This window comes from Eretmochelys imbricata, chromosome 1 (assembly GCF_965152235.1).
Source record: "Eretmochelys imbricata isolate rEreImb1 chromosome 1, rEreImb1.hap1, whole genome shotgun sequence".
In the NCBI taxonomy this organism is placed as follows: domain Eukaryota; kingdom Metazoa; phylum Chordata; order Testudines; family Cheloniidae; genus Eretmochelys; species Eretmochelys imbricata.
This window is the reverse complement of record NC_135572.1, coordinates 220,099,307-220,116,414: the sequence shown is the minus strand read 5'-3', so window position 1 is coordinate 220,116,414 and position 17,108 is coordinate 220,099,307. Positions and strand designations below refer to the sequence as shown.

Below are 17,108 nucleotides of genomic sequence, written 5' to 3'. Positions count from 1 at the left end.
CTCTGGGCTGTGACCAAAGGATTCAGAGAGCAGGAGGGGGATCAGGACTGGGACAGTGGTTTGGGGGGGCAGAGTGAGGGCTCTGGGGTGGGGCTGGTGATGAGGGGTTTGGGGTGCAGGAGTGTGCTCCTGGTTGGGACTGAGGGCTTCAGAGAGCAGGAGGGGGATCAGGGCTGGGCCAGGGGGTTGGGGCATGGGAGTGTGTCAGGGATGGAGGCTCTGAGCCGCACTTACCTGAAGCAGCTCCCAGAAACAGTGACATGTCCTTCCTCTGGCTCCTGTGCATAGGAGCAGCCAGGGAGCACTGCCCCCGCAGCTCCCATTGGCCACAGTTCCCAGCCAATGTTGAGCTTCAGGGGTGGTGCTTGGGGCGGGGGCAGTGTGCAGAGCCCCCTAGCTGCCCCTACGCGTAGGAGCCAGAAAGGGGGAATCCAGATAGGTAGGAAGAAGCCCAGGGAAACTGCAGCACAGAGTGGGACCATACAGCCCTTGGATGCTTGTGTGACGGTTGCATGGCTGGAAGTCAGTGTAGAGGCAGGCCTGGGTTCCCTATCAGCCACTGGGATGTGGCCCAGGGTGCTGAGGATGCCAGCTGGACAGCTCGTCCACAAGGACTTTGAATTCCCTGGAAGGGGAGAACCTTCGTGGCCCAGTCCTCTGGCCAGCTCACTAAAAGGAAGCTGCAGCTCGAAGAGTGAGAGGGGCCATAGGGTGAAAGAGATGACGGGTAGAGATACCATCAGAGAAGGGTAGTGCCTGGCAAGAGCTAATCCCCAGAGCTGCCAGGAGGAGGCACCACGTGCAGTGAGTTGACCCCGTGAAAATATCCAAAGATGGCGTTGGTCCTTTTGGCCACAGCATGGCACTGGGATTTCATGCTGAGTTGTTTGTCTGCTATGACACCTAAATCCTCTTCCGAGTCACAGAAATATGACCTTGCATTTTATTAACGCTCAGTGTTTGAATGGACCCAAGTGATCTAGATCACAATATCTCTATAACATCCCCCACTTATACAAGGGAATCCCCTACTCAGTCACCTTCACCTGCTGCTGTCCCTGTTCTCTTTCCTTTTCTCCAGGATCTGCAGGTGTCATTTTCGGGGGAGTTCTCCTCCTCTCTTTGCCCTGGAACAGGGTAGCACAGTCCCTGAGATTTCCCTCCTCAGTCTCCACGGGTCAGTGACATGTCTCAGTTTTGTCTTTTTAATTTTTCTCTTTTCAAAAGTAAATTGATGTATTTCTGCGTCTTCATATGACCCCTGACCCTGTTGAATGCAGATGATTGGAAACTCCTTCTCTCATCATTTCTATTTCCATTCTATCCTTCTACAGATGAAGTGACCAAACTGCAAGCAGGATTGGTGGTAAAGGAAAGAAAGATATTTCTGTGAAATAGCGATGTACTCTGTGGGCATTCTGGTATTGATTTCACTGAGGGTTCATCCAGAGAACACTTCTGGCTTCTCCACTTGTCAGTACTCAGCTCAGCATTGACTTTAAACTATATTCGTAGATTGTCATGGAAATAAATATTCCACTGTGTGAAAACGATCGGTTTTACTGGGGTTTCTAGTAACAACTCAGTGACTTGTTACTTGTTTTAGCCTTACTGCTTCAGTGGAAACCCAGATTCTTATTGACCCTCCTCTTGTCATTATTTTCTATAAAATTTATTTTTTGTCCTAGCAGAAATATTCATCCTCTGTATTTATCGCTAATGGGGAATTCTTTTTACCTTTTCCTTCAGTTCAGGTGGGAATTACCCAGATATAATTTCCCATTTATCTCCTTGGATTCAGGGAAAGTTTCAGATCTGAATTAGGTTTAGGAACAACCATGTTGCTCATCTCAGAATGTTCTCTTGCTGGTGTCTCACTTTTACCACATGCCTGACAGAACATTCAGTGTAAACCCACCTCCCATCAGACAGCCGTCCATACCCAGAGGTGGCCTGCCCTTGTCTCTTGGTTTGTTGTATCTCAGCCTCTCCCTGTGATGAACCCTGGAAACTGAACAATTCTTCTGGCAAGAAACACTTCCACAACAGGGAAGACTTTCAGAAAGGATTTAATATGCAAAAAGGCACAAATTCAAGATGAAGAAATTACAGGCATAAAAAAGCAGGAAACTTCCACCCCTTGAAAAAATGGAAAATTATACAAAGAAAGTTTATGAATCTTTTCCCTCTCACACTTGTATTTCTTGCAACTTCACACAAATCTTATAAAAACACCTGCTTTGTCTATCAGACTGGAAGGGACTGTCTCTGGACCATCATAACAGGGGGAGCATTTCTAAGAGAAAGAGGCGAAGCGTTTACATCAGCACAAGGTTATTTTGTCCAATCACATTGTTCTGATATTGATCCCCCAGAGTCACAATGTTCCACATCATCATAACCAGTGTCTCCCAGAGGCAGGAACAGGGTTTCCTTCTCCATCCCAGATACACCTTCACTCCTTCGTGAGTGCAGACTCCCACCTGAAAATACCAAGGGAGACACATACAGTCCGTGGATCCACTCTACGGTGATGGGCAGCAGCAGAGCAAGGCAGAGTTTACAGCAGTGGTTCTCAAACTTATTTGATCAGCCCCCTTCTTTGTGTCCATTGTAGTTGACGCCCCCCACCCCCACCACACAAGTACATCTACCGATTTACAAAAATCAACATGCAACTCTCACTAAATATAAAAAGCAGTCGGGCATTGAGTCACAAAGAGCCATGTAAGTACATAGCTCCCTGGCCGTCGAGCTCTGAAGGCAGCACTGCCGCCAGCAGCAGCGGAGAAGTAAGAGTGGCAACACCATTCTCTGCCATCCTTACTTCTGCGCTGCTGCTGGTTGCAGCGCTACCTTCGAAGCTGGGCACATGGAAAGTAGCCGCTGCTCTCTGCTCTGGCTTCTCATGCTGGCCCAGAATATATTCTATGCTCCACAGTTTGAGAACCTTTGCTCTACGGTGTGGGCTAGGAATTGTTCCCCCTTCAGTCTTCTGGCTTGGTCTAGAACAAGTTCTAATCCATCATCTCGATACACAATCTAGAAATTAAAACCTTTGGTTTCCAGACCAGCTAACACTGCCCAGTGCCAGCTATAGCTACCTGTAAATTTGTGAAAAAAATCCCAAGCACTTACCAGCCAGGAGCACTTACTTAAGGACATCAGAACTTTCACTCTGCCCTAACAATGAAGATAAGCATCAAGTACTAAGCAATGCACATTTCATCACCACTGCACCTCCTCTGCTCATGGCACAACAGGGAGGGGAGTGGAAACTTAGGCCAAGGATAATGGGCTAAGCCCGACTTTTACAGGAAGTGTCATGGGCTCTTTAGCATTTGTGCAGCAGTAACATGACTTTGGTTTATAAGATTCTGCCCAAAAGATACACGTTCAGTAAATAGGTAGGAATCCAGTACATCAAGAGTAGGGCAGTCACACAAGGATTTGAACCTAGAGCTTGAGGGAATCTGAGCTATCCTGCTGGTTTGACCAGGAAGTACCACCCAGAACAGATCCTACTTTTCCTCTCTCTATTTCAGGCACTGAAGCCTCTTCTTTGAGGGAATGGAGAGATGAGAGAAGGAGAGGTTTTCTCACAGGTGTTGGATTGGCCAGGGCTGTTCCCTTGCTGTGTACCCCACATTTCCAGCTACCCGACTCTGCAGAGACACTGTGAAGTGCAAACAGTTCTCCACTCACCTGTCTGTGCATCCCTGTCACTCGTCCCAGTACCTTTTTCATCATTCTGCCCCAAGCCAGGGTCACCTTCAGGGACAGACACTTCTCTGGCATCATCGTAAACAGCCCCTGGGACATCTCCAGGCAGGGCAGGGGCATCTGACGTGAAGATAGGAAGTAATTAAGAGAATATTCACAGTGAAGACAGAAATAAACTACAGGCTGCAGATGCATCAGCCTCACTAGTCCCTGGGGATCTCTCAGGACTTAACTTCCACTTTCAGGGCATTAAGAGAAGCCCTCCTCTGAAACCCTCAGACTGGGGGATTTCACATATCACATGGATTTGATATATTTCAGGAGCTAATTGAGAGGATCCAAGAGCTCCTAGATTACAAGTGTGGGGGGGCGGGGAGCCAGCTAATAAGGTTGGGACATGGGTCCTTGGGTGTAAAATCTCTATGTCCCCCCCAGCACAGCATGTCTGACACAGATGTATATAAGCTGGGACAGTGACCTGAGCCAACTATAGCGTGGGCAGCTCCTGAGCAGACTGCTCCTTCAGTCCCTGCTATGGGCCTTTATTATGCCTTTGGACATCACATGCTTCCCTACACCTGGGCCTCCACACAGCTCTTGTCATGCACCTGGTCAGCGCCCCCAGCATTACACCAATAGAAAATACTGGTGGGTGAACTTCCTGGTTTTCTTAACAAACCACTATTGTCCCTACTGAGAAATACAGTTAGTTTTTTATCAGAGTGACGTTGCTTCCAGGAGGCGGATTCACTGCTCACCTTGGCCTTCTGGAGTCTGGGGGATGTCATTCAAGGCAGGCTCCTCCACGTTATCATAATCCAACTGAGACCCCCCTGGGGAAACTCCCTCTGGAACAGCAAACACCACACTCAGCCCATGGCACCAGCAGCGTCTCTTCAGTGCAAGTGGCCCTTCTAACTAGAGCTGTGTATCATGGCACGTGAGAGGGGAAGTCGCAGGGGCCCAAGGGAAGAAGGGCACAAGTCAGAGAACTACAGTGAAACAGGAGTCCCAGAAATAACAAGGGGACAATCCTGTCCCTGCAGAATCCAACAGCAGCTCTTTTATGTGTTTCAGTGGGAGCAGGATCTGGGTTGTGCTGATATAACACGTTGGAACACGGGCGCTGCCAGGCCAGAGCCGGCCTGTGTGAATCCAGCTGATCTCTGCAGACAGGTTTGAATTTTCCTGTTTCACTGGGGGGCGGAACGTCTCCTCTGCAGGAATTAAAGCTCCCACTGGGAGATCACTGGCCTGATCCTTTGTGAGCTCCTGCTCTCCACTAGCCTTTCAGGCAGCCCAGGGCTCAACTTGGCAGCGCTCCAGCTTCTCAGCAGAACTGGCTCATCTGCTCAGTGTCTCCCCCACCCAGCGACAGGTTAAACTCCCACAGGGCCCAAATCATGGACTCCCTTGAGAGCAGCTGTGGTAGTAATGCCGCCCTGTTTGTAATTAGAGATGGGGCCAGGCTGGGAAGTTCAGGTCCAGGATTTTGCTTCAGCCTGTTATAACGACAGGTGCCGGCCCCAAAACTGAGATCCGAAGCTGGGGTCAGAATCTGCAAATCCCCCCTCCCACAAAGTTCTGGTGGGTTTGGATCAGTGAGTTGGGCTGAGCCCATCTGTAATTATAACATAGGACAATCTTATGTGAGCAACAAAGGTGATGTCATGGTGGGAATCTGCTATAGACCACCGGACCAGGGGGATGAGGTGGACGAGGCTTTCTTCCGGCAACTCACAGAAGTTACTATATCACAGGCCCTGGTTCTCATGGGAGACTTCAATCACCCTGATATCTGCTGGAAGAGCAATATAGCGGTGCACAGACAATCCAGGAAATTTTTGGAAAGGGTAGGGGACAATTTCCTGGTGCAAGTGCTGGAGGAACCAACTGGGGCAGAGCTCTTCTTGACCTGCTGCTCACAAACTGGGAAGAATTAGTAGGGGAAGCTAAAGTGGACGGGAACCTGGGAGGCAGTGACCATGAGATGGTCGAGTTCAGGATCCTGACACAGGGAAGAAAGGAGAGCAGCAGAATACGGACCCTGGACTTCAGAAAAGCAGACTTTGACTCCCTCCGGGAACTGATCTGGAGGATGGTGTGGATTGCACTCTCAGCAAATTTGCGGATGATACTAAACTGGGAGGAGTGGTTGATACGCTGGAGGGCAGGGATAGGATACAGAGGGACCTAGACAAATTGGAGGATTGGGCCAAAAGAAATCTGATGAGGTTCAATAAGGATAAGTGCAGGGTCCTGCACTTAGGATGGAAGAACCCAATGCACAGCTACAGACTAGGGACCGAATGGCTCGGCAGCAGTTCTGTGGAAAAGGACTTAGGGGTGACAGTGGACGAGAAGCTGGATATGAGTCAACAGTGTGCCCTTGTTGCCAAGAATTCCAATGGCATTTTGGGATGTATAAGTAGGGGCATAGCGAGCAGATGAAGGGACATGATCGTTCCCCTCTATTCGACATTGGTGAGGCCTCATGTGGAGTACTGTGTCCAGTTTTGGGCCCCACACTACAAGAAGGATGTGGATAAATTGGAGAGAGTCCAGCGAAGGGCAACAAAAATGATTAGGGGTCTGGAGCACATGACTTATGAGGAGAGGCTGAGGGAACTGGGATTGTTTAGTCTGCAGAAGAGAAGAATGAGGGGGGATTTGATAGCTGCTTTCAACTACCTGAGAGGTAGTTCCAGAGAGGATGGTTCTAGACTATTCTCAGTGGTAGAAGAGGACAGGACAAGGAGTAATGGTCTCAAGTTGCAGTGGGGGAGGTTTAGGTTGGATATTAGGAAAAACTTTTTCACTAGGAGGGTGGTGAAACACTGGAATGCGTTACCTAGGGAAGTGGTAGAATCTCCTTCCTTCGAAGTTTTTAAGGTCAGGCTTGACAAAGCCCTGGCTGGGAGGATTTAATTGGGGATTGGTCCTGCTTTCAGCAGGGGGTTGGACTAGATGACCTCCTGAGGTCCCTTCCAACCCTGATATTCTATGATTCTATGATGGGCAGGATCCGCTGGGAGAATAACATGAGGGGGAAAGGAGTCCAGGAGAGCTGCCTGTATTTTAAAGAATCCTTATTGAGGTTACAGGAACAAACCATCCCAACGTGTAGAAAGAATAGTAAATATGGCAGGTGACCAGCTTGGCTTAACAGTGAAATCCTTGCTGATCTTAAACACAAAAAAGAAGCTTACAAGAAGTGGAAGATAAGACAAATGACCAGGGAAGAGTATAAAAATATTGCTCGAGGATGCAGGAGTGAAATCAGGAAGGCCAAATCACACCTGGAGTTGCAGCTAGCAAGAGATGTTAAGAGTAACAAGAAGGGTTTCTTCAGGTATGTTAGCAACAAGAAGAAAGTCAAGGAAAGTATGGGCCCCTTACTGAATGAGGGAGGCAACCTAGTGACAGAGGATGAGGAAAAAGGTAATGTACTCAATGCTTTTTTTGCCTCTGTCTTCACAAACAAGGTCAGCTCCCAGACTACTGCACTGGGCAGCACAGCATGGGGAGGAGGTGACCAGCCCTCTGTGGAGAAAGAAGTGGTTTGGAACTATTTAGAAAAGCTGGACGAGCACAAGTCCATGGGGCCGGATGCACTGCATCCGAGAGTGCTAAAGGAGTTGGCAGATGTGATTTCAGAGCCATTGGCCATTATCTTTGAAAACTCATGGCGACTGGGGGAAGTCCCGGAAGACTGGAAAAAGGCTAATGTAGTGCCCATCTTTAAAATAGAGAAGAAGGAGGATCCTGGGAACTACAGGCCAGTCAGCCTCACCTCAGTCCCTGGAAAAATCATGGAGCAGGTCCTCAAGGAATCAGTTCTGAAGCACTTACATGAGAGGAAAGTGATCAGGAACAGTCAGCATGGATTCAGCAAGGGCAAGTCATGCTGACTAATCTAATTGTCTTCTATGATGAGATAACTGGCTTTGTGGATGAGGGGAAAGCAGTGGACATGTTGTTCCTTGACTTTAGCAAAGCTTTTGACACGGTCTCCCACAGTATTCTTGCCAGCAAGTTAAAGAAGTATGGGCTGGATGAATGGACTATAAGGTGGATAGAAAGTTGGCTAGATTGTCGGGTTCAATGGGTAGTGATCAATGGCTCCATGTCTAGTTGGCAGCCAGTATCAAGTGGAGTGCCCCAAGGGTCGGTCCTCGGGCCGGTTTTCTTCAATATCTTCATAAATGATCTGGAGGATGGTGTGGATTGCACCCTCAGCAAGTTTGCAGATGACACTAAACTGGAAGGAGAGGTAGATACCCTGGAGGGTAGGGATAGGATACAGAGGGCCCAAGACAAATTAGAGGATTGGACCAAAAGAAATCTGATCAGGTTCAAAAGGACAAGTGCAGAGTCCTTAACTTAGGACGGAAGAATCCCATGCACCGCTACAGACTTGGGACCGAATGGCTCAGAAGCAGTTCTGCAGAAAAGGACCTAAGGATTACAGTGGACGAGAAGCTGGATATGAGTCAACACTGTGCCCTTGTTGCCAAGAAGGCCAATGGCATTTTGGGAGGTATACGTAGGGGCATTGCCAGCAGATCAAGAGACATGATCGTTCCACTCTATTCGACATTAGTGAGGCCTCATGTGGAGTACTGTGTCCAGTTTTGGGCCCCACACTACAAGAAGGATGTGGAAAAATTGGAAAGAGTCCAGAGGAGGGCAACAAAAATGATTAGGGGACTGGAACACATGACTTATGAGGAGAGGCTGAGGGAACTGGGCTTGTTTAGCCTGCAGAAGAGAAGAATGAGGGGGGATTTGATAGCTGCTTTCAACTACCTGAAAGGGGGTTCCAAAGAGGATGGATCTAGACTGTTCTCAGTGGTAGCTGATGACAGAACAAGGAGTAATGGTCTCAAGTTGCAGTGGGGGAGGTTTAGGTTGGATATTAGGAAAAACTTTTTCACTAGGAGGGTGGTGAAACACTGGAATGTGTTACCTAGGGAGGTGGTGGAATCTCCTTCCTTCGAAATTTTTAAGGTCAGGCTTGACAAAGCCCTTGCTGGGATGATTTAGTTGAGGATTGGTCCTGCTTTGAGCAGGAGGTTGGACTAGATGACCTCCTGAGGTCCCTTCCAACCCTGATATTCTATGATTCTATGATTGATTCCTCTCTCTCTTGGGGACAAGAGACTAGCCCTGCTGGGCACTGACGCCTCCACCCAAAGACACTGACCCGTCTCCTCCAGCTCCTCACCTGGGGAGGTCACTGGGAGCCACTCAGTGTGCTCAGGAGATGGTCACATGTTCCCATCCTGAGATTCTGACAGAAATCCTGTTCAATGGGATGAGACCCGACTGTGTAAAATGGGAACCGTGTGAGGGGAAATGGCTGCGATTGCAGAAAGTGTGATAGAAATTCATTTCTCTGCCCAGATTTGGGTCTCTTGGCATGAGTCTGCCCCTCCCCTATTACCTTGTTCTGATCCAGGATCATTTTCCCCCTCGCTGTCCCCGGTGTAATACTGCAGCTTCGTCACTGAATCATCTGAATAGGAGACTGGAGAGACGAGAACCAGAAATTCATCACAGTGAGAACAGCAGAACTGTGGGACTGGGAACACATCCGGGGCCTGGAGCAGGATTTCCAGTCTCAGTCTGTACCTTCCTCTACAGGACGTGGTGACTCACAGCAACTCCGAGCAGTGAGAGTCTGACACAGACTCCCCAAGAGAAATCTCCATGTTATTGTGGTAAATGTGACTGAGGGGATGATGCAATCTGACCTGCAGGATGCTGTGGTGAGTGAAAGGTAAGTCTCTGGCTGCTGGTCCAGGGAAGTTCCGCAACTGTCCTGGCCTCCTCAGCCACAGAGGGGACTCCTCCCTCTGAAGGGTAAATACCCACCTCCCCCATGAATCAGTCGATCAGCCCTCCATGGTGTTTCCAAATTAAACCAAGAAAGGCCCAAAGCAGAGTCTGTGATTCATAAATTTGTTAGTCTCTAAGGTGCCACAAGTACCGCTTTTCTTTTTGTCATTCACTGTAATCATCTTGGCAGTGATGCTGGGGGATGCCCTGAGCATGTTCTCAGAGCTCCACCACAGCAGAGCCCTTGGGCAGGATGTTCCCATCAGACATTGAGACAAAATGGCACAAAGGATAAAAGGGCCGGGACTCAAACTCATGAGGCTCTCCTGGGCTGATCTCTCTGCTCCGGGGGCAGGAGGGAGCTGACACAGCAGACCAGTGGCTGCCGTGGGAGGGGGGCAAAGAACATCCCCTGCTCCAAAGAAGTTTTCAAATGATAGTTTAGCCTGCCCCAGTCGCTTTCCTGACCCCTCACTGGTTACACGCCAAGGCTGCAGGACGGGCAGATGGGAAATTAATTGTTCCTAGAATTGGGACACTCAGTGTACAGTGGGAAGCAAATCCATCTCTCTCAGTCGACATGAGTAACTGCTGCTCTCACCACAGACCCAGCTCCCACAGCTAGAGCTTGGTAAAAGAAACAGGTGGTTTGGTTTTCTGACCATTGGGGGAAAAAAGCAAAACATAAGATTGTTTTGAGTTGAGCCCAAAATGACTTTTTTTGTCAATTTTTGGGAAATGCAAAAGTAAAAAAAAAAGTTTAATGTTGAATGACACCATTTGGTGTTCTTTTGGACATTCGTTAATTTTTGTTGATTTGTTTTCTTTCCGATAATATTAAAGGAAATTTCTAATGGAAAAGTAATATCTAATTGAAAAAACAAAATGTTTTCTATAAAAAGTGTTGAAATGAAATAAATCATTCTGTGTGTATTTGGAACAATTGGTTGAAATTGACAGGAATTTGTGAAATGTTTCAGTGTCTCTGAATCTGCATTTTTCACCAAAACATTTCATAACGGAGACTTGTGCCCAGCTCCAATGACAAGCTCACAGGGCTGAAGCTGCAGTGATTTAACTCTGGGTCAGGGCCTCAGATGGACAGGGCATTTAATAGCTGCTGCCTGTTAAGAGTGAGACCCACACACCTGAGCGACTGAACATCTCCTGCTTTTTTCTCATCAGGTTATAATCAATCTCCTCGTACACGGCCTCAGAGAAGGGATCCAAGGGTCTTCTGGAGCCTGAAAACAAAGGGCAGGGTTTGCACAGGGTCATTGAAACCAGAGATGGGAAATACTATGGGATCATCCAGCCCCTCCCCATGGGCCCAGTGCAAGCCTGAATCCTTCCGCACATTCCCAGTGCTGGAATTTAAATGAGACAGGTGACAGGGTTTCTTTCCACCACAGCCCTTTGATGATGGTTCCCAGGGCTAGACCGCTGTCAGGAAGCTTCCTCACATTCATCTTAAATGTTTTTTAATCTCATCTCATTATTTCTGGCTATTCCCCTTTGGAGCAGCTTAAATAATTCTTCCCCCACGCAGGTGTTTCTCTGCAAAATGGTGAGAACCTCTTTTTTTTCATCGAGTTCAAGGCCAGAAGGGACCATTAGAACATCTAGTCTGACCTCCTGTATAATACAGGCCACTGCATTTCACCCAGATACTCCTAGGTTTGAGCCCAAAGATGCACTTAGAGTAAAGCATTTCAGTCCTCAGGAGAATAAACTCTTGTGTGCCACAGGCAGAAAGCAGGAGCGAGTAAGGTGCCACCAATGCCCAAGGCCCCTGCAATGGCAGGGAACTGATTACTTGAGAGATGCCTTGATAATCCTGGCAGGTGATCCACGCTCCATGCTTCAGAGGAAGAGGAAAATCCCCCAAGGTCCCTTTTTGCCGATCTGACCTGGGGGGAAATTTCTCCCTGACTCCAAATCTGACAATTGGTTTGACCCTGAACATGTGGAAAAGACACACCACCCACCTATCTTTGAAAGAGGTTTCTCTGTATCACCTCAGAGGACTGGTCCAGCCCATCCAGTGACATATATCCCTCTGTAGCTAATGCCTGATGCTTCAGAGGAGGGCAAGAAACAAAATGAAGCAAAACAAAACACAAAGATGGGGGCTTCCCAGAATTCCTTCCTGACCCCTGCAGGAGACTGGCTGAAGCCCTGAAGCATGAGATCTGATTATAGTCATTGTCTTACTGCAAAGTTGTGACTGTTACATGTATGTTGATGGCAGTCCCGTCCTCTATCTTCTTGCCGAGGAGCTGGTAGCTAATGTTTGTATAAAGTCTGTTATAGATGTAAAATCCCCTACAAGTGCCAGCTTTGAGTACAAGACAGTAAATCTTCCTAAGATTGTCTTTTCTATTGGATCACTCTCTTCACAACTATTTACCACAGCTCTATTTTTATACACCTTTTTTCCTTGACAATATTTCCAATTTCTCTCGGTCCCTTTTCCATGATGTCTCTCCTCATGATATTCAGATCCCCTCCCTGTGGCAGATACTGCAGCTCCAGGCAGTATCTTTGGGAATCACTATATTAAAGCTATGAATGGTTCATGTTCTACTGCATGTCGGAGGGTTACCACAGCTCCTCCAGGAAGAAAAAACACTGAGTGTGTGTGTCGGGGGGTGGGGTGGGGGGGTGATTAAGGTGAATCACTGAGATTGTAAAAAACTCCAGAAAGGTAACAACCTTCAGGGTGGTTTATACAGACTGGTTCAAACTGGGTTACCAGAGACCAAGAGACAAAGGTATGATATGATATGAAATGCTGAGCTTTCTGATATGAAAGGCTGAGTTTAAAAAGACTCAGGGCCTTCATTTTGATTCTGCAAATGGGCAGGACCTTCTGTCCATGGGGATCCCAACACTGAATCGTAGGAGGGATGTTGGTCTACCAGGCTGCCCATGAGGAAGATGGGTGAATTCTGGTATGTTCAGCAAGTGTGGAGGAATTTTTATTGTTTTTAATGTTTTCTCTGTCACACTTTTATCCTAGGAATAAGGTGTCATCTGCTGAGAGAGAGCTGGGTGGTAACTTGTAACTGCTGGCAATGCGCTGCTCATAGCCCTTGGGGAGAAAGCACAGCATGGGGCTGGCCTGTTGGCAGACTGGTTTGCTGGGTGTATCACAGTGGAAGGCAGGGGGCTGTGCAGTCTTAAAAACCCCTGGCCACATGGAGATGGGACAGGGGGTTCCCACCCAGAGACAGGTGAGGGCTGGAGGCCTGAGTAGGCATTCCTGGAGTGGATCACCGGAGGGTGGGGGCGGGTGGGGATACAGATGCCGTTTCTCTGAAACTGTAAAGGTCCCTAGCCAGTATCATCTCCAGATTTCATGGCTGGACTGTTTCACTGCCAGACAGTTAATGAAATATTCAATGAGAGAGGAGTTAACAGGCACCCTTGGCCACCCCACCCAGCCTGGTATCGCCCCTCACCCTGACACCCTGCAGCCCCCCTGCTATTGCAGAGGCATTTCACACAGTGACACCAATCAGGACCCACCTCTGCGCTGTGCCCTGGCACTTCGCACCTGCGCCCCCAGGATGATTAAGACCAGGCAGAGCAGGGCCCCCAGGATAATGCAGATGACCACGGGCACCGTGACTCTCCCACTGTCGGTCGGAGGGCGGCGTGGGGGAGCTGGATGGAAATGAACATGCGACAGGGAGAGATTAGCCTGTGAGAGTCAGGGGCCCCCAGGGAGCTCCCCAGTCACTCATTGCAGGGCCCAGGACAGCAGGGTAATGGGCTGGGACACAGTCTGTGCACCATGGGGGCAGCTCACAGGATGCTGTTTAAATCATGGGCCCTGCCCGGTCAGCTGGAGCCAGCAGACAGGAATCCTCTGGCTCAGCATGGCCTGCAGCTCCCACCCCGGTGTCATTGGCCCTCAGATGTCACAAGCCATGGAAAGGAGCTCCTTCCCTCAGGCTGCAGCTTGCAGCTCCTCCACTGTGACCCAGCCCCAGGGAAATTTAACCCTAGATGGGAGGAAGGAGATGCTTTAACTGGGGTATTTGGAAAATCTGTCATCTCTGTCAGACCTGCAAAATTAAAGGGAGGAAACTTGGAACCTGTAGTAAGGGGGAGGTGACGGGTTTGTTCCTGGGGGGCATCCTCACCTCTGAGAGTCCCTGGTTGTCTCCAGCTGTCATCTCCACAAACTCCCTCACAGAAGCACAGGACCTGTTTGTTTGTGATTTAGGGCCCAAGTCCCTTGTGCTCTGTGCAGCAATGAGGACTCTCATAACAAACCAGCACAGTGGGGCCTGTGATGGATGCAGGGGCTATTTGGGCTAATGTCTGAGCCAGTCTGACCCCACAAAGGTTCCACCCCTCAACATCCAGGATGCTCCGGCACTCAGGAGATGGGAGGGCCTGGTCTGAGACCAAAGGGAATGGGTGAGCTTAACCATCCTTTTCCCTGAATATTACAGCATGTAGCAGAAACATCTCCTGTCACTCACCTGAGCAATTCATGGCAGCATCTTCCTTATGACCACAGTTGCTCTCACCCCAGGGCTTGGCAGGACAGTCCCAGAGAGATGACTCTGTCCCTCTGCAATTCAACGTCTCCACCCAGATGGGACCAGTCCCCTCGCCGAATGCAGCCTCGCCCAGGGCAGATAGAGCAGATCCACAGCCCAGTTGTTTACACACAACGTTAGCATCCGCCATGTCCCAGGAGTCATCACAAACTGTTCCCCAGAAGCCACGGTACCAAACCTCCACTCTCCCCGAGCATCTGTCCTCTCCTCCCACGATGCGTAACTTCTCCTGGTCTAGAAATGCAGAAACCTCACATGTTACTGGGACAACTTAGGGACTAAGAGGGAGACAGTGAGAAGCAGAGATACCTGTGCAGCTTGGAGAGTTCGGGCATTCGGCAAACAGGGTCTGAGTTGGTTTTGGTTTTTTCCCTATGGAGAGAAAAAGCTGAGGTGAATGCACTGGGTTGTGTGTGTGATGTGGGAGTAGAATTTATCTGTATTTTAAACCCCTAATTTCAGCACTGTGTGAACTGAAATGTGAATTCTGGGTTATTTAATACTTAATTAATTTGCTATTCAGCTGTTACTCAGACACACAGGCCGACATGCACCTCGACTTGTGGGGGATTCCAGTTCTGGGCCCACCTCTGAGTGTTCATCCCAAAAGGATTAATAACCACAGAGCTGTCTCATGATGGTCTCTAGGGAGAGGCTTTTCTCAGCTCTCAGACTACCTTATCGCAGTGTCCAACACCGGTCTCTTTTAAAATTAATTGATTAACTTCCATGTTTGTTGTTAATCAGACAAATGGTTGTTCCTATAAAACATCATGAAAATATGTTTGTAACTTGTGTTGAGAATTTAAATCTGCCTACACTGAGATGTGAACAACAACAACAGTTCTATCCTAACCCTTCAATTAATTAAACACATCGTGTATATGTGGGTTTGCACATGCGCATGCAGGTAGATTCCTAATTACCAGTGCAAGAAATATGGGTCTCTTCTGCTCGGTTATCACATGACTTTGGATCCCAAGGGTCTGACAGGCACTGCCAGAGGGAGCTGTGCTGCTCACTGCATGCAACGTGGTCCAGCCACGTGGGACCAGAACCTGGTCCATATTCAAAGTCACTTGCAATCTGCCCTCCGTCCCCACAGTTCAGCTGTTTGCAGACAATTGCTGGGGTGACTCCAGACATCGCATTGGAGCAAACACTGCCCCACGTCCCATTGTAGAAAACCTCCAGCCTCCCTGCACAGTCACTGTCGCTCACCAGCCTCAGATCTGTGAACTCTAGAAGGAAGTGCAGAAAAAGGGAATTTAAATCATTTGATTCTGAAATGAACTGTGGTGTGAAGAGTAAAATCCCAGCGATTGCTAATGATCCTGTGCATCATTCTGCAGGAGCAACTGCTAGAGAACTACTCCAGGAGTAAGAGACTCTTTTAGACACCACAGGCCCCTTCGAAATACAGTGGGCATCTCTGGAAGGCCACCATTTAGCAGCAGCTACATACAGATTGTAATAGATGAAGGCCGGGAAGGATTGTGACATTGGCAGGCCAGATGCCAGCTCTTGCCCAGGCTGCAGGCCTTAGCTGAGAACTTACAATCTTGTAGCTGGAGACCAGGCAGGGTCACATGTGTGTTAGTTTTGCTGAAAACAGGTATTAGTCTTGGAAGAATGTATTGAGTGTTTAGACTTTATGAAATGCTGGTTAGTTGCTACTGGCATTAATCTCACTTGTGATGTCTGTGGTCCATGCTACAAGAACATATGCAAGTTTTGCTTTATAACTGAAAATGTTTGCTCTGAACTTGTGAACTCAGGCACGGGAATGATCCCCGCCGCCCATCCCCTGCATGTAGTACATGCAGAAGGTCTTATCCCATTGCTTTGAAGGCTGGAAGAGGGAAATAAAAATAATAGATGGGAAGATTTTTCATCTTTTTGGCTGTTTGAACTGTGACAGGGCTAAAGAAACCAAACTGAAGGCCGAGACCCCAAGGGGTTACCCCTGGGTCAGCGCTGAAGGACATTTGGAATTGACAGATCACTACAACTCTGTCACTCCGAGGATATAAATGGTAACTCATTTGTGTGTAGATGATTGCTTGCTTTAACCGTGTAAACAACCCTTTTATTTCTTTTTCCTAGTGAATAAACCTGTACATACTTTATTACAGGATTGGCTACAGGCATTGTCTTTGGTGTAAGATCCAGGGTACAAAGTGATCTGAGTAAGTGACTGGTCTCTTGGGATTGAAAGAAACCTGAATGTGATGTGATTTTTGGTGTAAGTGACCACTTATGATGAAGTCCAGTTTGTTTGGGTGACAATAGACTGGAGAGTCTAAGGGGACTCTCTGTGACTCCATGGTAAGATAGATATAGTGATCCAGGACTAAGTTCCCTCTGAGCTGCATGGCCATATGGACGCACAGAAGGCTATCAAAGACCGCATAGGCCCGCAGCCACAGGGGCCTAGGGTTGAGAGGCACCTCTTCCCCAGCCCCGGAGCTGCCGCAGTGGGGAGAGGTGCCTCTCCCCTGGCCCCAGGTTGCTGCAGCAAGAGAGGCCTTGGGGGAGTCCTCTCTTCCTGCCACAGCCCAAGGGCAGCCAGAACTATAAACCCTTCATCCCTGGCCCCACCCCAGAGCTCGCACCCCCAGCCAGAGCCCTCACCCTGTGCACCCTCTGCCCCAGCCCTGAACTGCCTCCCACACTCTGAACCCCTCAGCCCCAACCCCACCACACATCACCTCTAGACTGGTGCACATAACAAAATTCATTCCGCACATGGATGTAAAAAGTAGAGGGAACATTGGTCCAGGAGTTCACATTTGTTCCTGGCTTGGTGAAACCTACTTATAGAACACACCAGCAGTTTGGGGTATTGCCTTTCTCACCATCTGCCCTGAGGTGGGCACTCAGTGCCGTGAGCCTCTCCAGACAGTGTGACAGGGATCATGAGATCAAATAATTTGACTGTCTGTAAAACAGCTGCATAGAGCCTAA

General features: G+C 48.6%; 1 protein-coding gene across 1 annotated transcript in view; it reads right to left on the bottom strand.

The window, feature by feature from the left end:
* Positions 1–2,200: 2,200 nt before the first annotated feature.
* LOC144268961 (antigen WC1.1-like) overlaps positions 2,201–17,108 on the bottom strand; it is a 47,439-nt gene continuing 32,531 nt past the window's right edge. Inside the window, exons 7-16 of the mRNA XM_077824347.1 lie at positions 15,068–15,382; positions 14,451–14,513; positions 14,061–14,375; positions 13,603–13,637; positions 13,096–13,270; positions 10,713–10,808; positions 9,170–9,253; positions 4,482–4,571; positions 3,706–3,843; positions 2,201–2,483 (exon numbers count right to left, since the gene is read on the bottom strand). Of these exons, the coding sequence (XP_077680473.1) occupies positions 2,335–2,483; positions 3,706–3,843; positions 4,482–4,571; positions 9,170–9,253; positions 10,713–10,808; positions 13,096–13,270; positions 13,603–13,637; positions 14,061–14,375; positions 14,451–14,513; positions 15,068–15,382 (1,460 nt within the window). The 3' untranslated portion in view covers positions 2,201–2,334. The remainder of the gene's footprint in view (positions 2,484–3,705; positions 3,844–4,481; positions 4,572–9,169; positions 9,254–10,712; positions 10,809–13,095; positions 13,271–13,602; positions 13,638–14,060; positions 14,376–14,450; positions 14,514–15,067; positions 15,383–17,108) is intronic.